The 26867-nt window shown below is 47.1% G+C and overlaps 1 protein-coding gene across 4 annotated transcripts in view; it reads left to right on the top strand.

Moving 5' to 3' along the window:
* The first annotated feature begins 3591 nt into the window (after nucleotides 1-3591).
* Nucleotides 3592-26867, top strand: part of LOC138824816 (phosphatidate cytidylyltransferase, mitochondrial) — a 42045-nt gene continuing 18769 nt past the window's right edge. For 2 of the 4 annotated variants that reach the window (XM_070019142.1, XM_070019141.1), the window contains exons 1-4: nucleotides 3592-3828; nucleotides 5497-5679; nucleotides 7152-7244; nucleotides 15357-15507. In XM_070019142.1, the coding sequence (XP_069875243.1) occupies nucleotides 3694-3828; nucleotides 5497-5679; nucleotides 7152-7244; nucleotides 15357-15507 (562 nt within the window). In that variant the 5' untranslated portion in view covers nucleotides 3592-3693. Of the gene's footprint in view, nucleotides 3829-5496; nucleotides 5680-7151; nucleotides 7245-12044; nucleotides 12172-15356; nucleotides 15508-26867 lie in introns of those variants that run through there. The other 2 variants (XM_070019140.1, XM_070019143.1) reach the window with 2 other exon arrangements.

Below are 26867 nucleotides of genomic sequence, written 5' to 3'. Positions count from 1 at the left end.
CACATGCACCGCAGCCCCACCAAACACACACACACACACACACACACACACACACACACACACACACACACACACACACACGTTTTTCCCATCCTTTTAAAACCCTGATGAGAAAAGAAAAGGTGGGGGGAGGGAAGAGAAAACTCAGCATACCAGCTGCAGGCAGCTTTTCAAGGCCTTTCAACACAGACCAGGTGAAAGTTCTCCCACGCAAATCCCGACCTGGGCAAAACATCGTTAAAGAAACAGGGAGAGCTGTTAGAGGAGGCCTAGAATTCCCCAAATCAAGTGGCGTTTCTTTGGAAATGGCTCCCTAGCCTTCCTATTTCCCTCAGCTGAGATTTTCCTCCCCAGCACCCTAAAGCAGTTACAGCAAACACTGGGGCTCTTTCTAATAGCCCAAATTTCATGAGCCATGGTAATTTAAGAGAGCGAGGCCACTGGGAAGGAGCAGGGGCCTCGAACAGTACAGGAATACAAATGTCACACACACACACACACACACACACATGCGTGCGCGTGCCTCTTTCTGAGCAGAGGCAAAACGCAGGCAGCAAAGGGCTGGAACTTTCCAGCTGGTGGTTTTGCATTTGCAGGAGGGAATGTGTTTGTGCAAATGAAAATTACCGATAATTAGGCGTGAAAGCCTGTGAGGGAGAGGAATGGAGAATCACTGCGGAATCTTTATTTATATCAGGGGCTGAGCACTGTTGGTGGATGTGTCCAAGGGGAGGGGTGGATTAAGCAATGCACTCATTCTTTTTTTCTTCTTCTTTTTTTTCTACCAGTCCTGAGGCTTGAACTCAGGGCCTGGGCACTGTCCCTGAGCCTCCCTAGCTCAAGGCTAGCGCTCTACCACTTGAGCCACAGCACCACTTCCAGCTTTTTCTGTGCATGTGGCACTGAGGAATCAAGCCCAGGGCTTCATGCATGCTAGGCAAGCACTCTACCATTGAGCCACCTTCCCAGCCCTGCGCTCATCCTTTGATGCACCAATTTCACCAGGAGAAACCTGTCTTCTATCAGTACAGACTTTGTAGGGGTTCTCTGTAGCAACTTTTGCATGTGTTAAGAAATGGGAATAAGCCCAGTGCTGGTGGCTCACGCCTGTAATCCTAGCTACTCAGGAGGCTGAGGATCCGATTCAAAGCCAGACTCGGCAGGAAAGCCAATGAGACTCTTATCTCCCATTAACTACCAGAAAACCAGAAGGGAAGCTATGGCTCACAGGGATAGAGAGCTTGAGCAAAAAAGCTCAGCGACAGCACCAGGCTCTGAGTTGAAGCCCACAACCAACAAGAAAAGGGGGCGGGGGAGGGAAAGGAAAGACACTGTGGAAGCTCATTATCACATCACAGAGTTCAGAAGAATTTACCGCTACTAAAGGGAATGAGTTTAGGTCTTGCTACCGACCCTGAAAGATACCCCTGGCAGGGAAAATGGAAGAAAAGCAAATTGCGAAATCCTATGGATTGCACAGCTACATTTACAAATGTTTTAATGTGGATGTAAGTGTGAAAACTACCTGAAGCATCAGTATGGATTACTGCGGGGGGTGGGGGGGGGATAGGTGCATTTTGTAATGTGTGTGTTTTTATGAACATGGATTACTTCTGCAAACGAGGGGGGGGGAGAGTTGAATTGTTCCCTCAAGAGAGGGAAAATCAAAAAGAAACGGCGGGTAATGCGCTTCATTCAGCTTCCAGTGGAAGCCGCGCTTGGTGAGCTGCGTTTCAGACCCCAGCAATCTGAGCACCGGTGGCTGCGGCCCCTCTCCCTTGCTGACCCTGTCCCCCGATGTCCCTGCGGCTGTTGGGCTATGTCCGGCTTCACTCTCACACTCACAGCCTCGCTCTGAGGCCAGCTCTGGGGTCCCCACTTCCTCCTCTGATGATCCCTGAACCCCTAGAACAGACTCTCTTAACTAGAGGGACGTCGGACCGCACCGGGTACCCAGGTGTGCCTGTGCGTTTGTTCCGCCTCACTCCCTGCTTCTCCGTGGCCCTGGGGTCCTGAGCGTCACCTGCTTCACAGCCAGTGTCGTGGGAATTCAATCATCACCTGTCCAGCTGAAGGAACTCAGCTGTCCTGGCCTCTGCCACCCTGTTTGTGGTGGGCACTGTGGGAATTGGCTCTTGGCGGGTTTCCCTGCCTCCTCTCTGCCCAGGCTAACCTGGCCCTCAGTCCCTCCCTGCTCTGGGACCTCAGTGTTAGCTGGGCTTTGCAACAGGCAGGCGGTATGTATGTCCTGGGCCTGAGCTCCTCCATAAGCCAGAGGCAGTCACCTGTAACGGGCGCTAGAGGGAGCTTGTGAGGAAAACGCCGGTGAGAACCTGAATGTCGGTTACTGTACTTGTGTTTGTCTTCTTTTCCTTCTTTCTTTCTTCTTCTTCGCCCTTCCCTTCCTCTTCCCTCTTTCCTTCTTTCTTCCTTCCTCCCTCTCCCCTTCCTCCTCCTGGCCCTCCTCCTCCTACCCTCCCCCTCCTTCTCCTCCTTACCATGCTTGGATGGAACCCAGAGCCTTTAGCGTCCTAAACAGTCATTCTAGCATTGAGCTGCACCCCTAGCCCTAATTCTTTGCAGGGGGTGTTTTATTTGAGAGGGTCTCATTTTATGTTGCCTGGGCTCAAGCCAACCTCCTGTTCCTGGAACTTTGGTTCCCTGAGCTCAGTGTTGTTAATTGGAACTACAGGAGTGGCTTAGAGAAAATGAGATACAGGTTGGTTCACCTCCCAGGAAAATAAAGCATGCATCAAGGCCGTCTGTGGAAGGGGAGAAGGAAGGGTTGGCTGGTTTGTGTGTTGTTGATACTGAAGCTTGAACTCAGGACCGCACCCTGGAGGCAATCACACCTCCAGTACAGTCCTCACCAGTTGTTTTTCAGGAAAGAGCCTGGCTTCCCCCTGGGCTTGTGCCTGAGCTGTGACCTGCCTGTCTCAGGCTTTTCTTCGTTGTGTCTGCAGTCTGGGATGACAGGTGCATGTCACTGCAGCTAGCAATGGTTCAGAAGGGGTCTCTCGGCCTTTTCTGTCCCCGTGGGCCTCACGCTGCAATCCTCCCAACCCCAGCCTCCTGAGAGCTGGCATTGCCCGGGCGAGCCCCCAGGACAGTGTGCAAGGGAGAGCCTAACCCCATGGCTTGCCTCCCGCTGGGATACGCCGTGACTTCAGGCATGAGCCCCTTGTCTGTGAAGAGGGGGGTCTTGCTAACTTTCTTGCCCAGGCCTGGCCTCTAACAGCCATCCTTTGGGATCCCAGGCAGGCGCCACATTTTAGAACGGTTCTGTCCTGTGGAGCTGGCCTTATTAAAGGACAGTGCAATACGCACGCGTGCTTTCTCTTTATTTCTTAAACTGGAAACCCGGATTCTTGGGCCTGGACAGCAGATCCTACCCCTTCCCGGCTGACCTTTCTCCCTGGGCGCTCACGCTCTCGGGCTGGGCCTGCAGTGCGCTCCTCCGACCACCAAGGGGCGCCGCGAAGGGCGTCCTCGCGTCGCGCACGCCGGCCGGCGCCGCTCTTCCCCGCGCCTGCGCGTGCGGGGCGGGGCCAGAGGCGGAAGTGCGGCCGGCGGGACCGCGCTCCTCGGCGTCCTCCCTTCACCGCCGGCCCTGACGAGCCGCGGCCCCCGTCGTCGCCGGCCTTCCGGGCCCAGCCGGCCTCCGGGCGCTCCGCGCCCGCCCCTCCTCGGCCCATGGCGCTGCCGGCGCTGCCCGGCTCGGGGGTGGCCTTCCGCAGGGTCCTGGCGCACTTCCCCGGGGAGCTGAGCCTGGCCTTCGCCTACGGCTCGGGGGTGTTCCGCCAGGCGGGGCGCGGCTGGGACCAGAAGGTGAGGCCGGGCCCGGCGCCGTCCCCCCCCCCCCCCCGCGACCCCGTCAGCCCCGCCGGGACCCCGGCGCCGTCTCCCCCCCCGCGACCCCGTCAGCCCCGCCGGGACCCCGTCAGCCCCCCCCCCCGTGGTCCCCGGTGTCCCCCGTGGCCTCCCCCGTGACCCTCGGCGGCCCCGCGGCCCCGGTGCAGTAGGCGGCGGGAAGCTGAGGGGTTGCGGGATTCTGGATTCTAGAGTCCGGCCGTGGGCTTCCCTCCAGGGAGGGGGGTGTGTGTATTGGTATGTGTCCGTTTATGTGTACATGTTCATGCATCTATTAACGGGCCCCACTGGGGGACATTCCGATCTAACTGCCCCAGAACGGGAAGTCAGCTTTGAGAATTAAACCTTCCTAGTCCCGGGCAGTGCTCAAGTGCGTCCCATGCACGCCAAGGCTGGGCCGGCCCCGGGCAGACCTCTGGCGGCCCCGTGGGTGGCCGTGTGTCCGGTGCCAACCCGGCCCCATCCTGTCCTGGCTGGGCAGCCGTGGCAGAGCCGGCTTCGTGGGGGGGGCAGCGTTCTGTGCGCACGCACACAGCCTGCCGCGGGGCCTCGTCTTCCCGCTGCCTGGGGAGCCCAGCCGCGCTGTGGCTCCGATCCAGTTTGCTGTCATGGACAGGGTTCTCTAAGCAGCATCCAGGAAGTGAGGGGTCACTGTCTCAGTGTCGCCTAATATACGCTATCATGATTACAGATACTTCAGGAACATGATTACCCTTGTTTCCTCCAAGTCTTCCATGTAAGGAGTGGTCTGGGGGCCAAGCTGGGACCCTCATCTCTGCATACCACCTTCTCATGTTTCAGTGAGTCTTCCTCTGAGCTTCACCTCCCATCTCCTCCCAAAACAGACTTCTCCATCTCATTCCCTTTAAACAACCGTCCTTTTCACCTGGGCTGGTCTTGAACTGTGATCCTTTTGATCGCTGCCTCCTGAGTAGCTGGGATTATAGATGAGAGCCACAGCACCTAGCTGTTAAGACTCACACTTGTCATCTCTAAGAAAGTTTCTCCCTCTTGTTTTTTTTGTCCAACCCCATTCTGGGTGAAGTTTTATATTTCTACATTCATCCATCAATGAATTTAGCAGCAGTTTGTTCATAGTGGTAGTTTATCCCCAATAAAGTACACTCTTCTCTGCATCCTCTCAGACTTTGTAGATACACTGTGTGTAGTTGAGCCAGTGAGCATTGGAATAACCCACTGACTGTTTTATGGAGCTTGTTCGCATGAGCTGGAAGGAGAGAGGAGCCTCGTTTCTCTTCAAGGAAGTTGGTGCCGCGGTGGCTTAGCACACAGGCTTTGTTCTGACACACCATCTTACTGACTCTTCCCTGGGGCAAAGTGTACCCAGGGCCTGGGCTGCTTTTGGAATAAGATTGAGAGGAGAGAGCATACTTACCTTGCATTGTGCTGAAGATAAATGATTGCTTTGCGGATTAGAGAAAAGAAGGGTGTGGAAGAGCACTGGTTCACCAGTGAAATAAGTAACTAGCACTGTTTGCTCATTACTTGTGTTTTGCTGAAAACAGGTCCTATGGGTTGGCTGACAGCTGAACATGGTCTCTACTCCATCTGGTTGCCTATTTCAGCACTGAATGGTGAATTCATTCTCATTCCTTCACATTCCAGAGGGCCATGCTGGACCTGGTGTTCACAGTGGATGACCCTGTCACATGGCACACCAAGAATCTGAAGAAGAATTGGAGCCACTACTCTTTCCTCAAAATTTTGGGGCCCAGGTTTATCACATCTGTCCAGAACAACTATGGAGCCGGAGTTTACTACAACCCGTTGATTATGTGTGATGGCAGGGTAGGTGACTTGTAGCCTTTGCCTTGCCTTTTGGCTTTAACCTTTGTCAATAGAACATCAGTAAGACAGGGACAGGACAGGACCTAGAGTTGTCTCCGTGTGATTGATTATGGTGTGAGAAGATGGTTGAATGCAGCTGACTTTATTTTTGCAGTTGGCCAGTCACCGTCAAGTTTTAGTGGGGAGCATTACCCTGTTGGACACACCGTTGCTGAGCTCCACCCCCAGACATTATGATTTACTAAGTCTGGGGTAGGGTAGGAAAATTTGCTTTTCTAACAAGTTTACAAATGATGCTGAAGTTATGGATGTGGGGGTCAAGTTTTGAGAACTACTGGCATGGCCAGCAGGAGGAATGTGAGAGCAGACACCCCAGGAAGAGGTTGAGAGTGGAAAGGGAGTTGGAGATGAGGTACAAGTGATGGACAGGATCCTCTTGTCAGAGGTGGGCGGGATCACCAGTGAGCAGGTGAGTCCCGAATGAGGAAGTGAATTGAGAATGCGGCTCTGTGGTAGAGCACGTGCTTAGCACGCACAAGGTACTGGGCTTCATTCAGAGTTTTGGGGGGAGGGGGATTAAGGAGGGAGAAGTTAGGAGTTGGGTACTGACTTGAGACTGTGAAGACCCCTCTTATTTGGATACATGATGAGTACTCTAGTTGACTAGTGATATCTGTACTCCTCTAGGATCAGATATTTGCCTTTTTTCTGCTCAAGGTCCTTTGCTGCTGTGCCTGCATTTTGAAAGGTTCAGAGGTGAACTGGCTTCTACAGGTGGCTCAGCTTCCTAGCGACCTGGACTGCAGTGGTCTCATCACCCCCACTCCCACCCCCACATACACACAGGCTGCCACTGCTGGCTGCAGCCCAGCCGGGAGATCACGCAGTCTAGTATTCCACTTCCACTGCAGCCCCCACTAAGATTATGCCTAGGCTTCATCTCATTAGTAATTTTCAAACAGTATTACAAGCTCCAGTAACCAAATGTTTGTATGCCAAAACGGCTGCACTTTTTCATTACAATTCTTGAGCTGCTTTTTAGGTATTTGCAGCCTAAGACAGCAATTTGAGTACTGAAATTCAGGAAAATAAATCTGGAGATAGTTGTATCCTTGGAAATCTACATTCAGGGTTTAGGCTAAGATTTATACACATTGTTACAGGCTTAGACATTCCACATGTTTAACACTAATAACAAGGTTGTATATGTGGATGTTGTATATTTGAACAACAGGGTTATATATTTGGATGTTGCTTTAAAAGAGTCAACAGCAGCAGGGTGATTCACAACTGCAAGGATGTCAGTGAAAACTTATGATTGAAGAGACTTTCACAGGGTAGACATTTTGAGTAGCTTTGGGAGTCAGGGTCCTACTCTGGTCAAGAATTTGCTGTTTCCTTATCTTTTATACTCGCCTAAGTAACAGTCTGGTGTCTTGCTCTTTGTCATGCCCACTTCTTTGCTTTTTCAGATCATTAAATATGGGGTTATTAGCACAAGTATTCTAATCGAAGATCTCCTCAACTGGAATAACTTATACATTGCTGGACGCCTGCAAAAACCGGTAAGTGCCTGCGGTTGCGGTGAGATAGAACTGCACACTCTTCACCCAACATATCCACAGTGTCACTGTGATACTGTACGAATGAAAAGTATGCATAGACTCCTGGAAAGGAGAATTCATGAGGGGTAAGGGTAACCAGTCCCTCTCAACCACCCCTGAGTTGATACTAACGAGGTGACTGGCCCTTTTTATCCTGTAGTGCTGGGGATGGAACCCTGTGTGCTTCATGTGGGAAGAGCTACACTGCTGAGCCACACCTCTAGGCCTGGTGACTTTTGATGGGCTCCCACATAGCTTCAGGATACTAACTGATTGTCTATGTTGTGGTTTTGTGTCCCCTTCTCCAGCCCCTGTGGGGTGCAGAGAGGGGCTGGAGACTGAGTCACTCACCGAAGGCAGTGAAATCGTCATGCTCAGATACCACAAAGCCATAAACAAGGGACCCCAGTAAACCCCTAAAGGGAATTTTCATGTGGTGGCCACATTGTGGCGCTTAGTGAGGTGGTGCCCTGGAATGGGCATAGGAGATCAGTGTGTACCCCCCCCCCCGCCCAAGTACCTCAATACCTTGTACATCCCTTCACGTTCTTCTCAGCGCTGAGGATCCTACCAGGGCCCTGTGATTGGCAAGCGTGTACTCTACCAGAGAGCTACACCCCCCACCCCTCTTCTGTTTAGCTGTCCCTTAGTCAGGTTCTTTATCACAAACTGATAGTGGCAACCATGAGGTGCCTTGCTGAATTCCATGAACCATTCTACTACAAGCGTCGGGGGCGGGGGGGGCAGGTAGGATGGGGGACGCATATCCTCACTTCCCAACACTATCCATGAACCATTCTACTACGAGCATTTGTGGGGGGGGCGGGTAGAATGGGAGACGCATACCCTCACTTCCCACACTCTGTCAAGTGGGTACAGTCATACAGGTTGTGAGGTCTGTATGAAACTCCAGGTGGGTAGTGTGTGAAATGAATTGGACTGTAAACCACACAGCTGGTGTCAGGAAAGTTGGAGAGGAGGAAAATAAAAGCCAAACAAATCCCTACACATTTTTCCAGCACTTAACAATCCTCAGAGCTGGGCCTCATAGCCCATGTCTACAAGGGAGCAGGGTGGTGCAGCTGTGCCAGCCAGCTTTTAGAAGCTCCCAAAAGAGCACAGGCATTTTAGAGTCTGAGAGATACAGCACTCAGATCCCAGCTCTGACCCTGTCTGCTACGAATTTCCCGCATACACCTCCAGGTGACCTCATCTGTGGATGGCTTTTTGAACTTCCTGGCACATAGTAGGCACTCAGCGGTAGTTCTCCTTTCCCATCCTCCACAGTCTTAGGCATTGTGAGATAAAAATGAGGTCGAATTGAAAATGAATTTTTCTATGTATAGGAACTGTCTGGAATGATTTAAGACTAGGTTTTTGAAACCCCAAAATGTCATAAAGTCTCAGAATACAAGCACTATTAATGACCTCAGATGTTGTAACTCTTTATTTTATTTTTTGCCTGTCCTGGGACTTGAACTCAGGGCCTGAGCATTGTCCTTGAGCCTCATTGTGCTCAACGCTAGCACTCTATGAGTTTGGCTACAGCTGCACTTCCTAACTCTTTATTTTATATAGAGAGGAAGGTGCTATTCTTAGTGAGTTACACTCATGCTTCTTAGTTTCTTACTCAGAAAGTTAGGTGAGGGGATGACACCTTCATCCAGGGCCCTGGCTGCAATCTCCAGCACCAAGGAAAAAAAAAGAAAACTAAGCTTCCTTTAAAAAGCAAAAGTGGGGGCTGGGAAGGTGGCTCAGTGGTAGAGCGCTTGCCTTGCATGCCTGAGGCCCTGGGTTCGATTCCTCAGCACCACATAAGCAAAAAGAAAAAAGCCGGAAGTGGCACTGTGGCTCAAGCGGTAGAGCACTAGCCTTGAGCTGAAGAGCTGAGGGACGGCGCCCAGGCCCAGAGTTCAGGCCCCACGAACGGACCCCCAAAAAAAAAAAAAAAAAAAAAGGAGCTGGGAAGTTGGCTCAGTGTTAGAGCGCTTGGCTTGCATGCATGAGGCCCTGGGTTCGATTCCTCAGCACCACATAAGTAAAAAGAAAAAAGCCGGAAGTGGCGCTGTGGCTCAAGTGGTAGAGCGCTAGCCTTGAGCTGAAGAGCTGAGGGACAGCGCCCAGGCCCAGAGTTCAGGCCCCACGACCGGACCCAAAAAAAAAAAAAAGCAAAAGTGTGATGAGTAACAATCTAACTGCTGCCCCAACAGACTCTCCTCTGGGAATCAGACCTGTAGGTGGCAGCAAATATTAACCAAAAAGGACAAGGCTGATTAAAAACCAGGTAGCATCTTCTTCTGGAACAATGATAGATGCCTCAAGAAAAAACTATGAGAACCTGAGTACTGATTTTATGATTTTATGTTTTAAAAGCAACTTGCAGGTTGAAATATAATTTCTCAATCACTGTTGAGTCTTTGAAAGAAATACACAGGGTCTGGGAAGATGGCTCAGTGGTAGAGCGCTTGCCTTGCATGCATGAGGCCCTGGGTTCAATTCCTTAGTACCACATAAGCAAAAAGAAAAAAGCTGGAAGTGGTGCTGTGGCTCAAGTGGTAGAGCGCTAGCCTTGAGTTGAAGAGCTGAGGGACAGCGCCCAGGCCCAGAGTTCAGGCCCCACAACCATACCCAAAAAAAAAAAAAGAAAAGAAAAGAAAGAAATACACATGATAAAAAGATGGGTGTAAATTAAAATTCTATCACACTTTTCTATCACTTAGAAATGAGATATCCATTTTTATTTCTAGTATAGCCTTCAATTTAGAGTCCTTTTGTGTGTGTGTGTGTGTGTGTGTGTGTGTGTGTGTGTGTGTGTGTGTGTGTGTGTGTGTGTGTGTGTGTGTGTGTGTGTGTGTGTGTGTGTGTGTGTGTGTGTGTGTGTGTGTTTTGCTGGTCTGGAACCTAGAGCATTGGGCATGCTAAGTAGCCAAACTGAGCTCTCCTCTAAGCCCTACGAATAGTCTGTAGAAGTATTTGATAGATTGTAGCGGTCCTTTTAAAATGTAAAAATTTTTAAAGCTCTGCAGCAATATGAATCAGTTTTTTGTTTTTGTTGGGTTTTCTTGTCGGTCATGGGGCCTGAACTCTGGGCCTGGGTGCTGTCCCTCAGCTCTTCAGCTCAAGGCTAGCGCTCCACCACTTGAGCCACAATGCCCCTTTCGGCTTTTTCTGCTTATGTGGTGCTGAGGAATCGAACCCAGGGCCTCATGCATGCAAGGCAAGCTACCACTGAATCACCTTCCCAGCCCTATAAATCAGTTTTATGATTAATTTAACACTGTATTTCTGTACTTTACATTGTTTTTAGTGAATAGGTACTTTTGCTTGAAATTTTTGTTTGTTTGACTCTTGTTTTGTTTATGTGCTGGTCCTGGGCTTGAATTTAGGGCCTGGAAGCCATCCCTGAGCTTTTTTGTTTTTTTTGCTCAAAGCTAGTGCTCTACAACATAAGTCACAGCTCTAATTCTGGAATTTTTTTGGTGATTAATTGGAAATAAAAGTCTCACAGACTTTCCTGCCAGACTGGCTCAAACCACAATTCTCAGATCTCAGCCTCCTAAGTAGTTAGGATTAGAGGTGAGAGCTACTGCACTATTTTACCCAGGCTGTTATCCAGTTCCTAGGCTCAAATGGTCCCATTGCCTCCGCCTCCCAAGTGCTGGGATTGCAGACTAGCTTAAAATTTTAAAGCATTGGCATTGACACACAAAGTCATTTTGGTCACCTTAAGAGATGTAATGTATTCATTCCAATGTCTTTTTTTGTTTGTTTGCTAGAAATAAGCTTTATTTTTATGCCCATTTGATACAACTATTTGAAACAAATTCAGTGAGTTTTGCTATATTTGTAGTTGTGTAACTATCACAATTTTGTTGGTGGTAGTAGTGATCGTCGTAGGGCTTGAACTCTGGGCCTGCACACTGTCTCTGAGCTCTTACACTCAAGGTTAGTGCTCTACCACTTGAGCCACAACACCACTTCCAGTTTTCTGGTGGTTGATTGGAGATAAGAGTCTCATAGATGTTACTGCCTGCCCAGGCTGGCTTTGAACCACAATCCTCGGATCTCACAGCCTCCTGAGGGACTAGGATTACAGGTGTGAGCCATGGGAGCTGGCACTATCACAGTATTGTAGCTCTTTGATTTATATTTTGTGGATAGAAAGATCACACTGCTAGTAAAGATCCCTCAAAGCTTGGCCATGCCTACTGGGAGCCAGCTTTGGGCCTCTCACCTTTGAAATGCAAAGAGAGTTATTCATTTAGTTAGTCAAAAGACAACTAAGTTTCTTCCCCTTTGCATGCCAAAGGAATTTTTTTTAAAGGAAGAAAAAAAAAAACCCTCCATTGCTAGTCCTGCTGGTATCCAATCCAGCAGGGCTTTCATCCCACCCCAGAGGTCTGTGGTCTTCCTCTTCAAGTCTGACCGCCTAGACCTGTCCCCCTTCCTGGTCCTTTGGAATGGAAAAATATGGTTGGGTGTTACAGCTTTCGGGCCAGGTAGAGTGGTATTCTTTGCAATTAAAACCTCACTGTGCAATTCAAGCAGACTCTCTGGGCCCACTGTGTTATACCAGAGTCTGTGGGACTATTTTTCTATCTTGAAAGGTACTCCCAAGTCTCTCCTTAGAGAGTCCTTCAAGCATTGCCCTTCCTCTGTGCAGGAAAGGGTGTCTGCGGGCAATGGCGCTCGCGTTAAACATGCCGTTCAGGTCGGGCATTCCCAGTATTCACAATTCTGAGGACTGTCTTCTTTTCCCAGGCCTCTCTGGCAGTGCCCCAAGCTTCACTGGCTTTTCACTGAGCAACAAATAACAGTGCTGCTGAGACACGTTCCTAGTTCACCTTTCGCTGAAGAACCAGATCTGCACAGTAGCAGAGCCCTTTGAGTAAGGATGCTTTTATTTTCACTCGTAACCTTCAGTAGCAAGCAGGTAGCTTTCTTAACTTTCTTGGAGAACAAGTGATATTTTGTTAACCAAGGAAAAGACTTCCAGACTTAAGCTTCTCTATGCGTTTTGGATTGTAAGCATCTCAAATAGCATGTATGCATATCTGCACACATACGTCCATGTACATGCATATACACACAGAGGCTGAAGACCAGGGAGCCTTTCAACTGCTCTGACCCAAGCTTCCCTATCAGTAGGGAAAGGAATTTCCCTCTAGGCCTGATTCCATGTGGGAAACCAGGTTTGAGAATAAATATAAGGGGTTCTTAGAGGACTGAGTTGGGAACTAGGGATCTAGCTCAGTTGTAAAAATCTTGCCTGGCTTGTGCAAGGCCTGGGTTTAATTTCTAGCACTGAAGAAACTTAGCAACAACTACAAAAAATTGTTCTTATTGTCTGTTAAGAAGTTAAATCAGATTGCAGAACATGGTGGTATAAGCTTGTAGTCATAGCGCTCAAAATGCTGAGGCAGAAAGATCCTGAGTTCAAGGACAGCCTAGTCTATATAGCAAGTTCAGGGCCAGTAAGGCTCCATAGACTCTTGTCTCAACCTCTTCCCTCCACCAAAAAAAACAGAGAGGGAGAGGGAGAGGAAGATGGGGAGAGAGAAGGAAGAAAGAAAAAAAGAAACAAACAAAAAGGAAGGAGAAGAAAGAAAGAAAAGATTAACCAGAATGCATCTCTAACAATGCTGGAGAATCACTGAGATGCTTATCACTTGATTTGCACTGTGTACCTGTGCTGGCAGGATTTTTTAAATACCTTAGGCACACTATGCTCTTTAAGTGTTGCTTGGTTCTTCTCTAGCAGGTGGTTATGGTAATAGTGAACTCACCAAAGTGCTGAAAGTCTCCCTGCAGGACTAGTAAGCTTACTTGCCAACAGGTGAGGTTTGTGTGTTACAGCTATTCCTTTGGAAAGAGCAGAGAGCCTGAAGTAAAAGATACAGTACCTTGATTTATAAGTAGCTCTGTTTTATTTTTTTTGGGGGGGGGGGAGGCCCGGTCATGGGGCCTGAACTCTGGGCCTGGGCGCTGTCCCTGAGCTCTTCAGCTCAAGGCTAGCACTCTACCACTTGAGCCACAGCACCACTTCTGGCTTTTTTCTTTTCTTTTCTTTTTTTTTTTTTTTTTTTTTTTTTTTTTGTCGGTCGTGGGGCTTGAACTCTGGGCCTGGGCGCTGTCCCTCAGCTCTTCAGCTCAAGGCGAGCGCTCTACCACTTGAGCTACAGCGCCACTTCCGGTTTTCTGGTGGTTTATTGGAGATAGGAGTCTCACGGTCTCTCCTGCCCGGGCTGGCTTTGAACCGCGATCCTCAGATCTCAGCCTCCTGAGTAGCTAGGATTACAGGCGTGAGCCACTAGCGCCCGGCTTTGGCTTTTTTCTTTTTGCTTATGTGGTGCTAAGGAATCAAACCCAGGGCCCCATGCATGCAAGGCAAGCGCTCTACCACTGAGCCACCTTCCCAGCCCCAATAGCTCTGTTTTATAGCACTACTGCTTTTCACTATTAAAAAGAGGGATAAAAACTGCATCTTGAGAATAGCACCTTCCTCTTTCCTTTCTATTACAATTTTATTTTGGAGTTTCTTTTTTTGGGGGGGGGGTGGTTGTAGGGCCTGAACTCTGGGCTTGGGTGCTGTCCCTCAGCTTTTCAGCTCAAGGCTAGTGCTCTACCACTTGAGCCATAGTGCCACTTTCAGACTTTTCTGCTTATGTGGTACTGAGGAATTGAACCCAGGACCTCATGCATGCAAGGCAAGCGCTCTACCAATGAGCCACCTTTCCAGCCCTATTTTGGAGTTTCTTTTATGTGCCATCTTAATTTGTTCTAAGTAGTCTGTATTAGGCAACCAATGCCCTTTTTTCTAAAACAGGAAGAGAACCAAATGCTTTAGAGATGGCAGATATACTTGAAGTGTGGGAGCCTTTATGATTTCTTGACCCTTGTGTAGAAAGGCAGGAGCAACAGGTTTTGATTTAACCATTCTGGAAAGCAATTTGGTAATTCTGTAATGCCTTAGTCACCTCACAGTGTGGTTCCTGGGAACTTGATGGAAGTGGCCATTTTCAGGAATTCAGAGTTGGACAATAATGCTCTAACAGCCATCCCAGCAAGGGTGATGCTGGCCAAAGCCTCACACCGGGCACAGACACCCAGGGAAGCTTGCTCCAGCCAGGGCCTGTGTGTCATAACTCAGCTCATTTTCCCAGCAAACCTGTGAACTTCCCCCATCAACCTTATTTTGTTGTTGAGGAATTAGACCCATCTTCACAAAGCTAATCAGAAATGGAGCTGGGACTTAAACACTTTTTAAGTACAGTGCAAGCTTCAAAATGAAGGATCTCAGTACAGACTGCATCTCTTTGTGTTTTAACGCATTAGGGGACGGTCACAGTTTTTTTCTGCTTCAGCTGGAGATTTTGGAAAAATTACTTTTACTTGAGCATGACAGTCACTTGCACATGGCACTTTATTAATGTATTCTGTTGTCATGACAATTTTTTGATATGAGTCCATTTCCCTTATTTTATAGATGAAGACTTAAATTTTAATTTGCCCAAACTCATATAAGCGGTCAGTATCTAGACTTGAGTCTAGACCTGTCTTTAAACTGCAAAATTTTCCTGTTTACAACTAATTTTTATTCTTCTTTCCTTTGTCAAGTTCACAATCAGTGTGTAACACTCATGAAGTAGCTAGCTTATAAGCTGCCCAGGTAATAGATGCACGTACAGGTGCAGAGGTGAAATTGAAATGAAGACATATAATGCCTTCTCCATTAGAAGAAGAATAGTGAAATTATAAGACTTTAAAACATGACATTTCCCAAAGTATGTTTACTGTTTTTCTAAGTCTGTGACAGCTTTCCTTATTTTGAAAGAACACTCATTTGGTTTTCCTTGGCATTGTGATACTTTGTTGTGCCACAGTTCTCTGACTGGCATGCAACTGGAGATTCTGAGATTGCTTATTAGAATAATGACTATTTCATGTATTGAGCTAAGATTCCTAGACCTACATTCATAGATACTTGGGACAATTCCAGTGTGTGCATCAACCCATGGCTTAAGCAGCTTTCCACTTTTGGGGTTTTCCTTCTTAAAGTTCCTCTTTTTCCAGGTGAAAATTGTGGCGATGAATGAGAATGTCACTCTTAGATCAGCCCTGGAAAAGAATCTGAAGAGCGCAGTGACCGCTGCTTTCCTCATGCTCCCCGAGAGCTTCTCTGAGGAGGACCTCTTCATGGAGATTGCTGGACTCTCCTACTCAGGTTAGTGCAGTGCATGCCCAGAGCTTCCAAGAAGGAGGTAGGTTTTTTGTTTGTTTGTTTGTTTTAATAACTATGCAGGCATCTGCTCTTTATGTTATGTCTAAATCCCAGACATAACTTCGTAACCTACTGAGGCAACATCCTGATAAGTATCAATATTTCCAAGGTCTCTGTCTATAGATATTGTCCCAGGTAATTTTGTGGTTGTTCATTTTCCTTTTGAAATAACTGCAAAGCTATAGGAACTTTCTAGAAGAATACAGGAATTCCCATAAGCCCTTCATTAGTTTTTACACATCACACATTTGCTTTCTCATTTTCTATCAGTCAGTGGAGAGTTTTCCTGCTCAGTGCCTCTAAATAGCCTGGACGACTTGTGAAAAGATACCTGACTCCATCCCGAGACAGCTGCTTTAGTAGTGTGCCATATGGCCCAAGGGCTTGTGTTGTTGACCTGATCCTGGGTGCTGGTGCTCCTCCAGGAACCCCACCTTAGAAAAACCACTCTGTGTACATGATGTGTACTTCTTTTGTAAGGGTAGAGAAGCTCGCCGCACAAAAGTAAAAAGTTAATCATAAAACGTCGCCTGAGTGTCACCTGAGTGAGATGGAGTTGTTTTTGCTAGAGTTATTTTTGCTCTTTTACTCTTTCACTTTCTGGACTCTTTGAGGGTTGCACATGCCATGTCTCCTTTAGGACACGCACTTCTGTTTGTGTTTCCTAAGAATAAAGATGTTCTCACATATTCACAGTGCAGTTGTCAAATAGAGGACATTTAACACACTGGCACATTGTTCAGATCAGACTGACAATACACATTCCAGACATCTGACATTCCCGTTGTATGCTTTTTGGGGCTTTTCTCCTCAAGTACATGACCAGTTAAGGACTAATTGTGTATTTAGTTATTATGACTCTTATTTTTACCAATGATTTAGTTATTTTGGTGTTGGAGATTGAACCTGGGCCTGGTGCTCTCTAAGCTCTCAGACATTTTAGGGGTTTGTTTGTTTTTTTGGTTGAATTTTTTTTGGTTGGTTGTGAGGCTTGAACTCTGGGCCTAGGCACTGTCCCTGAGCTACCACTTGAGCCACAGCTCCCACTTCCCGCTTTTTCTGTTTATGTGGTACTGAGGAATCGAACCCAGGGCCTCATGCATGAGGGGCAAGCACTGAGCCACCTTCCCAGCCCTCAGACATTTTAATCTAGAGCACTTCTTCAGCCTCGCCTTACATGACCTTTAGCTGATTTTCACTGGAACAGCAGAGGAAGATCTAGATCTCTGTCTCCTGCAGGTAATGGGTTGAAAGTCCTCCTGACTTTCCTAGGCTTCTTAGAACCCAGTATCCTTGAATTGAGCAAATTTAGCCCTTGAATATTGCAACATTTAAGTTACAACCTCATTTTTAGTTACAGCTTTAACACAATTATATGATCCCTAACCTCTGTTTCTCCAGTGAGGGCCAGTGAGGATAGGACATGGAAAGGGGAGGAAAAGGATCTTTCCTCATCCTCGGGCAAATTCCTGCCAGTACTTCCTCCTTGCTGTGAGACTATCAGTTCTGACTACCAGGTAACTTCACAGTGTGGTGCTCAGGACCCCTTTGCCCTGGGGCCTCATATTGATAGCAACATTGTTATCAAGAAAGAAAGGACTTGGGGGGGAAGGTGAGAGTCTTGCAAAGCTGGGGAGGAGGAGACAGCTCTCCAGTTACTCTTAGAAGTCAGGATGTAAATAAGCTGAAAGGGAACACTAATAAATTGTTGGGAGTGACCCTGAACTTGTTATGTAAGTATGAGTATATACTATTCACATGACTAAGTTTAGGTAATGATCCTGGCTTAACATTCATCAAATGAATCAGCATCCCATCTGCTACAGCGTTGAAGCTAGACTTCCTTCTGTGAGGGGCATCACTGTGGAGAGCCTGCACAGTTACAGTGAGTCAGAGGTGTACTCAAAATAACACATGTGGAAAGCACTAGGAGTTGTTTAGGGAAGCAGCAGCTATGGTGGTCTTGATTTTTGTTTTTGTGCTGGTCCTAGGATGTGAACTCAGGGTCTGGGCACTGTCCCTGAGTTTTTTTGCTCAGGCTAGGGCTCCACCACTTGAGCCACAGCTCCACTTCTGGCTTTTTTGGTGGTTAATTGGAGATGAGAGTCTCACAGACTTCCCTGCCTGGAGCTGGCTATGAACTGTGATCTTTAGCTCCCAGCCACCTGATGACTAGGATTACAGGCGTGAGCCACTGGTTCCCATCTGTTTTTTCATTTTTATTGTACTGGGATTTGAACTCAGGGGCCAGCACTTTCTAGGCAGGCCCTTTACACCTGAGCTATGCCTTTTGTCCGCCTCTCCCCCCTCCCCCCCTTTTTTTTTTTAGGGTTTCACAGCTTTTGCCTGAGCTATACTCAAACTGTGATCTTCCCAAATAGCTGGGATTACAGGCATGACCCACCTGGCCCTAAAAGCAGTACACTGTTATGACTGAAGTGAATGGCTTATGGCAGGAGAAAATACCATTTCTTATTAAGTGCCAGGAATCTCTCCATACTTACAGAAAGTGTGGTAACTTACGTAACGATATCTTTTTCCCTTGGGAGCTATATTATGGCACCCTTTTGCAAATAAGCATACTGAAGCCTGTTCAACTTTCTAAGGTGCTTGACTCCCTCCAAGTCCTCAGTTTTCTTATTTATACAGAATTAAGGCTGGGTACTGGTGGGTCACTCCTGTAATCCTAACTACTCAAGAGTCTGAGATCTAAGAATCACAGTTCAAAGCCAGCCATGGCAGAAAAGTCCCTGTGAGATTCTTATCTCCAATTAGCCACTCAAAAATGGAAGTGGCACTATGGCTTAAAGTTGTAGAGCAGTAGCCTTGAGCAAAAAGAGCTCAAGGGCAGCCCTGAGTTCAAGCCCCATGAGTGACACCCCTCCCCCCAAAAAATGGAATTAGATATCTAACATGGATGTTTCCAATGAGATTTTATATATACATACTTGATATATACAGTACTAGGGCTCAAGGCCAACATTCTGCCACCTGAGTTACATCTCTACTTTGGCTTTTTGCTATTTAATTGGAGGTAAGAGTCTTGTAGGCTAATAGTTCTCATGGTTCCAGGCCACCCTAGGCAACAAGTTAGTGAGGCTCATCTCAACCAATTAAAAAAACCTGGGTGTGGTGGTGCATTCCTAGCATTCTACCTTTGTGGGACATGTAAACAGAAGGTTCACTGTCCAGGTAGGCCTAGGCATAAATAGGAATCACTATCTGAAAACACTAAAGCAGAAAAGGCTCAAGTAGCAGACCATCTGTCTAACAAGCGGGGTCCTAAGTTCACCCCCCCCCAATTAAAAGAAAAAAAGACAATTTATACAAATCAACAAAAAAATGCTTGTCAGATTGGCGGAATATGTAAATTGGGTGGATTGATGAGTGTCCGCTCATCTGTCCCTTTAAAAATAAGTCTGGGTGCCAGTGGCTCACGCCTAGCTACTCAGGAGGCTGAGATCTAAGGGTCACAGTTTAAAGCCAGCCTGGACAGAAAAGTCCCCAGGAGACTTTTATCTCCAGTAAGCTACTCAAAAACTGGAAGTGTCGCTGTGGCTCAAGTGGTACAGAGCTAGCCTTGAGCACAAAGGAGGCTTAGGCATGGCTCTCAGGCCCTGAGTCAAGGCCCACAACTGACCAAAAAGAAGAAGAAGAAGAAGAAGAAGAACAAAACATCCAGGTTCCCTTGTGTAATGCCAGGTTGTCTGAACCCAGGCAGAGCTAATTCTAGGAATCAAACAAAGCAAGGGGAAGTGGCCAGTGGCGTGCAGTGAGTGAGTGTGGGACGGAAACGGGCTGTGGGTGCCAGCTCTCCCATGTGAAGAGGCATCACCACACCTGCTTTCTGGGAAACCCAGGATGGGCACTTCTCTGGAATGAAAGCTCAGCTTTCTTAGTGATAGCCATGCCATCAGAAGCCTTGAAGCAGTGTTTATTGGTGGTGTGCATACTGAGGAATTTGAAAACCTCTACCTACTCTCTGCTGAGCTGCCGCTGAAGACACAGCTGGAGCTCTGTGTTCTTGACAGTTGCTTGCTGATTTCTGAGAACAGCACTCCCGATGGATTCATTATGAATAATGTCTCGTGTACAGGGTTTCTCACTGTGTGTCTTAGTGAGGGGTCCTGGAGGCCTTCAGGGGTTCTTGGTGGTGGTTGTCATCCTAGAGACATGCTGCTTCCCCCTGTCCCCACAGCATTCCTCTTCCCCCAACTGCACCCTGCTCCTGCCTGGCTGTCACAGCCTTCCCTGGCTGTTGTTTTCCCTCCCTTATAGTCCATCACTGGCACATTGATGATTTTCTTGGTCTTCCTCACAACACTAGAATACGGAAGAAAGAATTTTGGGGTGTTTTCATCGTCTGTGTGGGAGTAGGCACGTATGCTCAGGATTGAACCCAAGACCTTGTGCATTCTGAGCATGTGCTCTACCAGTGAGCTACAGCCCTGGCCAACATTTTTTGTTTGGCTCACTCCACCTATGCATACAAACCATGTCTGACACCTGTTTACTAGGTGCTCAGTTAATATTAGATCATTGGATTGATGGTGATTATGCGGGCTTCTTCCTGGGCCAGTTTGCTGTGCCTGCCTCTTCCTTATGCCTCATAAGCTCTTCTCAAGTGTGGAAACGGGGGACGGGCTCAGGCTGTGTCACCGTCACCTAGATGGTTCATTCTCTTTTTTCCTGCATGGGAGGTAATCAGTGTACTGTCTTTATGCAGCTAAGGAGATTCTTTTTTTTTTTTTTTTTTTTTGGTTGGTCGTGGGGGCTGGACTCTGGGCCTGGGCGCTGTCCCTCAGCTCTTCAGCTCAAGGCTAGTGCTCTACCACTTGAGCCACAGCACCACTTTGAGCTTTTTTCTGCTTATGTGGTGCTGAGGAATCGAACCCAGGGCCTCATGCATGCAAGGCAAGCACTCTACCACTGAGCCACCTTCCCAGCCCAGGAGATACTTTTTTTTTTTTTAATTGTAAAGATACTATACAGAGGGTTACAGTTACATGAATAAGGTAATGAGTACACTTCCTATTGAGCATTGTTACCCCCTCCATTGTTTTCCCCCTACCATCCCTTCCCTCCCTACCTTCCCCGAGGTTCTTTTTTTTTTTTTATTGTGATTAAGTGATTACATAATTTCCCGAATTTCACAGTATTGTGGAATAATGATGCTCATTTAAAGTCACAAGTTCATTCTAACTTTCCTGGAGCAAATTGTCTATCACAGTCTATAACATATAACAGTGTACACATGTTATACACCATACATGTGATCAGCAGCATGGGGATATTTAGTAGTGGTTCGACCAGATGAGTGGGAGTTCTTTGTTTCTTAAGTCCTGTTAGTTTTGTCGTATCACCTAACATTTTGGATTTAGCATCCACTTATCAGGGAGACCATGTACCATTTGTCTCTTTGCTCTTGGCTTACCTTGCTCAACATGATTCCTTCTGGCTCCATCCATTTCCCTGCAAATGCCATTATTTTGTCATTTCTAATGGCTGCATAATATTCCATTGTGTATAGATACCACAATTTTTGGATCCATTCATCTGTGGTGGGGCATCTGGGTTGTTTCCATATCCTAGCTATTGTGAACAGTGCTGCAATAAACATGGAGGTGCACGTGTCCTTGTATATTGGTTCCTGTTGTTCAGGGTAGATGCCTAGAAGTGGTATGACTGGGTCGTAAGGGAGGTCAATCTTTAGCTTTCTAAGGACCCTCCAGACTGCTTTCCAAAGTGGTTGTATAAGTGTACATTCCCACCAGCAGTGTAATAGGGTTCCTCTTTCTCCACATCCCCTTTGTCGTTGGCTGATTTGTGGATGTGGGACATTCTGACTGGAGTAAGGTGGTATCTCAGGGTTGTCTTTATTTGCATTTCCTTCACCACCAGGGATGATGAACATTTCCTCATGTGTTTCTTTGCCATTTTTATTTCTTCATTTGAGAAGTCCCTCTTTAGTTCCCTTGCCCATTTAGTAATTGGTTTGGGAGGGATTAGTTTCTTGAGTTCCCTGTATATACAGGATGTTAACCCCTTGTCTGATATATTGCTGGTAAATATTTTTTCCCATTTAGTTGGTTGTCTTTCTAGCTTGGTTGCGATAGATTTAGCTGTACAGAAGCTTTTTATTTTAAGGTAGTCCCATTTGTCGAGTCTCTCTCCAATTTGTTGTGACCCTGGGACTCTGTTCAGGAAGTTCCTTCCTGTGCCTATTAGTTCAAGTGTCTCTCCTACTCTGTCCTGCAGTAGTTTCAGAGATTCAGGTTTAATGTTAAGGTCTTTAATCCATTTTGAGTTGATGTTGGTGCATGGTGATAGGCTGGGGTCCACTTTTAGTTTTCTGCATGTGGCTGCCCAGTTTTCCCAGCACCAGCGGTTGAAGAGGCTGTGTTTCTTCCATTGTATGTCTTTGGCTCCTTTGTCGAATATCAGCTGGCTGTAGGCCTGTGGATTTATTTCTGGATCTTCTGTTCCATTGGTCTTCGGGTCTGTTTTTGTGCCAGTACCATGCTGTCTTTGTTATTATAGCTCTGTAGTAGAGTTTGAAGTTCGGCATGGATAGCCCTCCCATATTGTCTTTATCCCCTAGAATTGCTTTGGCTATTCTAGGTCTTTTGTTGTTCCATATGAATCTTTGGACTGTTTTCTGTATTTCAATGATGTACATCATTGGGATTTTAATAGGAATTGCATTGAATTTGTATATTAGTTTTGGAAGTATTACCATCTTTACTATATTAAGTTGGCCTATCCAAGAGCATGGGAGGTCTTTCCATTTCCCAGGAGATACTTTTAAGAATGCATCTGGATAGTAGCTCAAGCTACCTCCTACAGATGCTGCCTTGGTCACTTTCATTAAAATGCACAGGATTTTACCTACTTAAAAGAATGAAACTAACTTCCTAGCTCATGCCATACACAAAATGTAATCCAAATGGATGGTGGCTGTAAGAGTTAAATGTAAGCCAGGCGCCGGTGGCTCATACCTGTAATCCCAGCTACTCAGGAGGCTGAGCTCTGAGGATCATAGTTCAAAGCCAGCTCAGGCAGGACAGTCCTGATGCATGCAAGGCAAGCACTCTTCCATCGAGCCACCTTCCCAGCCCCTAAAGACCCACATATTTTATGATTACATTTTCATCAAATATCCTAGGCCTAAGGTGTAGCTCAGTCATAGAGTGCTTGCCTAGTGAGCATGAGGCTCTGGGGGGAGAAGGTCCACTGAAGTAGAACACACCTGACTTCCTGCCACTTACGGGACTGAGACACAGAAGGATCAAAGTAGAAGGCCAGTCTGGGCTACAATGTGAGACCTGTCTCAAAGGAAAAGTCTCAAAGGGCAAAGAAAAGAAAGGCAGTAAATAAATAATGTCCAGAAGAGACAGTAAGTGTGGGAGCCTTTGCCTAGGACCTGTGGAGGCCGGGAGACGGTGAGTGGCCCCCAGCCGGTGCAGGGTTTCCGTGGGCAGGCCAGCATGTACATCTTGGGTAGGTGTGGCGGTTCTACTCTGTACATAAAATCAGTCTTAGGCGCTAGACCTAAACTAGTGTCAGGTCAGGCCACTCCATTGTGCCACATATAAAACAATAGTGATGGCAAAGGTTTATTAGACGGCAGCAAACATGCCTGTGGGAGGAGAAGTAAACAGCCATCTTCAGAATGTGGAATAGACTAGGAGAGGAGGCGGCAGGGAAGTGTACGTCAGTGTTTTCTTCGGTGGATTACTGTCCTAGTCTTTGCGTGGAGAGGAATTCTGGTGGTCCTGTGGGTCTCCCACTTTTTCTTCCTTGGGGGAATTTTTTCCATCCCTCCTAGTAAACACCCCCTATCAAGAAGTCTTATGGGTCCTGGCTTCCAAGGTGATTGCAAGGTGACCACTGAGAGAGTGGCCGAGAGCAAAGACTCAAACAAAATTAAGGCAGGGATGCTGAGCTTTTTCCCTGTTCTAGGTGGGTGAATGGTGTGGTTTGTGAACTGGCGTGGGTTATTTTACCTTGCGATCGGTATCTAGTTTGAGCTGCAGACTTTATATACTGCCCCATGAGAACTGCTCTGAAATGCTCTGTCTCATAACCTCACATAGGCCTACATCTATATTCTAGGGTCTAGTGTAGTTGCTGGTGTTTAGTATAAAGCACCTAAGGAGGCACAGAACAGAACTGAAATAATAGCAATGTGTGACTTGTTTTGGTTTTTCTGTGTTTTGAACTCTGGGCCTGGGCGCTGTCCCTCAGCTCTTCATCTCAAGGGTAGCACTGTACCACTTGAGCCACAGCCCCACTTCTGGCTTTTTCTGCTTATGTGGTACTGGTACTGAGGAATCGAACCCAGGGCCTCATGAATGTGAGGCAAGCACTCTACCACTGAGCCACCTTCCTAGCCCCTGTTTTTTTGTTTTGTTTTTTGCCAGTCCTGTGGTTTGAGCTCAGGGCCTGGGCACTGTCACTGAGCTTCTTTGTGCTCAAGGCTAGCACTCTACCACTTGAGCTGCAGCACCACTTCTGGCTTTTTCTGTGTATGGGGTACTGAGGAATTGAACCCAGGGCTTCATGCATGCTAGACAAGCACTACCACTAAGTCACATCCCCGGCTGTGTGACTTGTTTTAAAAGGGAAAAGTTAGCAGTGGCTTAAGCTCCGGGCTCTGGCTGTCCTCTGCCATTCCATGAACTTAACATTATCTAATCCTTTAACTCATTTAAGTCCAAAAGCAACTATCAGATTGTGAGATTAGCCGGGCGCTGGTGGCTCACGCCTGTAATCCTAGCTACTCAGGAGGCTGAGATCTGAGAATCACGGTTCAAAGCCAGCCTGGGCAGGAAAGACCGTGAGACTCCTATCTCCAATAAACCACTAGAAAACCGGAAGTGGTGCTGTAGCTCAAGTGGTAGAGCACTCGCCTTGAGCTGAAGAGCTGAGGGACAGCGCCCAGGCCCAGAGTTCAAGCCCCATGATGGACAAAAAAAAAAAAAAAGATTGTGAGATTAGTGCGGTTGTTAAACCCTTTGCAAAAGAAAAGACTGACTGACTCAGCTGGAGGTGGTGTGTTCGGGAGTGCGTGTGTGCTATGCATACTATGTAACCCATGCTGGCCTGTGACTCCAGATCATCCCATCTCAGAAAGGTTAAGTAACTTGACTCACATTGCCCTGACACATTGCCAGTCTTGAACACCAGAGCTTTCCAGTAGGTTTTGCAGCCCTCCCATGCCCACATTTACAACAAAGTTCTGGCCATTGATTGCAAGCCAATTACAGGTGGCTTTCAAACCTCTGAGTTTGTCCCATGTCAGAGTCCAAGAGAAATCAATTACCCATTGCATTACCTGGTAGTTAGTTCTCTGGGTAGTGCAGTCAAGAATAAAACCATCAGGAGGGATACAAAATAAAAGCAGCAATCAATTTCAGTCACTGAGCTTTGTTGCAAATAGATCTCCGAAGGTGAGAAAAATGGATTCTTTTGACGAGATGCTGGTTCATGCTGTGCCCATGATTTTATTCCCTTTGTTCTGAAGAAATGAGTAACTACCAATTCTCTACTGTTCCCTGTGGCTGAGCTACTTCTGCTGCCCACTGGTTGCAGAAATTTAATTCAACAGACGTTTATTGGTATGCCTTCCCTGTGCCTGTCCGTGCATGAGAACTGAGTGTCCAGGGCCCCACAAAGAACTGAGGGTCTTGGGCCCAGCAGGCCCAGGTCTTGTTTTTAGAGTTTCACATGTTTTCTGGGTCCTTTGTGAGCAGCTAGGAGGATTTGCATCAATTTCTTTTTACATTTTGGCTAAACACAGACCTCTTCTCAGAAAGTTCCATCTAGAACAGTAGAACTCTTTGTTTTCAGGGAGTATAGAAAGGGAAGGAATGACACAAATATCCACAAGTCCACTGATCTTCCACTTCAGGGCCAACCCTTCATCTCTTCCAAGATAAACAGTGCATTTATAACATCTTGATAAAAGCAAGTTATTTGCACAATTGCAAGTTAGCTACCTCCCTCCACACTTGTCAAGTGATCACATCCAGGCTTTGTATAAATTCATCTGAAGTCGTTAGACATAAGAGGTGGGGGAAATTTTAAAAACAGAGTCAAATGATTGCTTATGTGCCACTGCCCTGATACGAAGAGGCAGATGGACCTTGCGTCAATTATCTCTGCATCCTAATCTTGGAATAATAGTGCCTTCCTTAAAAAAAAAAAAAAAAAAAAAAAAAAAAAAAAAAAAAAGCCTTCCTTATGGAGCTTTTCCAGGACTAAAAGAGCAAATGTTAAGCACACACACAGACCTCCAACATCTGCATATCCTATTAGATCAAAAATAATCTGGGGGCTGGGTAGGTAGCTCAGTGGTAGAGCGCTTGCCTTGCATGCATGAGGCCCTGGGTTCGATTCCTCAGCACCACATAAGCAAAAAGAAAAAAGCTGGAAGTGGTGCTGTGGCTCAAGTGGTAGAGTGCTAGCCTTGAGCTGAAGAGCTGAGGGACAGCACCCAGGCCCAGAGTTCAGGCCCCACGACCGGACCCAAAAATTAAAAAAAATAATAATAATCTGTGTCGGGCTGGGAATGTGGCTCAGTGGTAGAGTGCTTGCCTAGCATGCATGAAGCCCTGGGTTCAATTTCTCACTACCACATAAACAGAAAAAGCTGGAAGTGGCCCTGTGATTCAATGGTAGGGTGCTAGCCCTTGAGCAAAAGAAGCTCAGGGACAGTGCCCAGGCCTTGAGTTCAAGCCCCAGGACTAGCAAAAAATAAAAATAAAATTGTGTGTGTGTGTGTGTGTGTGTGTGTGTGTGTGTGTGTGTGTGTGTGTGTGTGTGTGTGTGTGTGTGTGTGTGTGTGTGTGTGTGTGTGTGTGGTGTGTGTGTGTGTGTGTGTGTTTCTGAGGATTGAGGATTGAACGCTGGGCCTTACCCATGGTACTACCCACCACACCTCCAAATTTCTTTTTACATATAATCCCTTTGTCTCATTTTCCATATTTTCATAAGGTTTTTTGCTCTGTTGCCTACTCCTTTCTGTATAATTGTTTCCCATCTTGCTGTGTTTGGTGACTGTAATTTTCAGTGGCCCCCTACTCCGTAATAGGATATGTCGACACCCTCTCAGCTGTTCCATTTTCCTCTTGGACATTTGAGCCGCTTCCGGATAAACAGTTGAGGATGGGGTGGAACAGACACAGGTGGGCTAGACTTTTCCCTGCTGTGATAAAATGAACTTAAAAAGAGTCTCTTACAGGGCCTCACAGCTTCAGGGGCTTCAGTTTATGGCCAACTGACTTCATTGCTTTTAGGCC

The sequence above is a fragment of the Dipodomys merriami genome, unplaced genomic scaffold (genome assembly GCF_024711535.1).
Source record: "Dipodomys merriami isolate MVZ:Mamm:240054 unplaced genomic scaffold, mDipMer1.0.p SCAF_13, whole genome shotgun sequence".
In the NCBI taxonomy this organism is placed as follows: domain Eukaryota; kingdom Metazoa; phylum Chordata; class Mammalia; order Rodentia; family Heteromyidae; genus Dipodomys; species Dipodomys merriami.
This window is presented reverse-complemented; position numbering and strand designations above follow the sequence as displayed.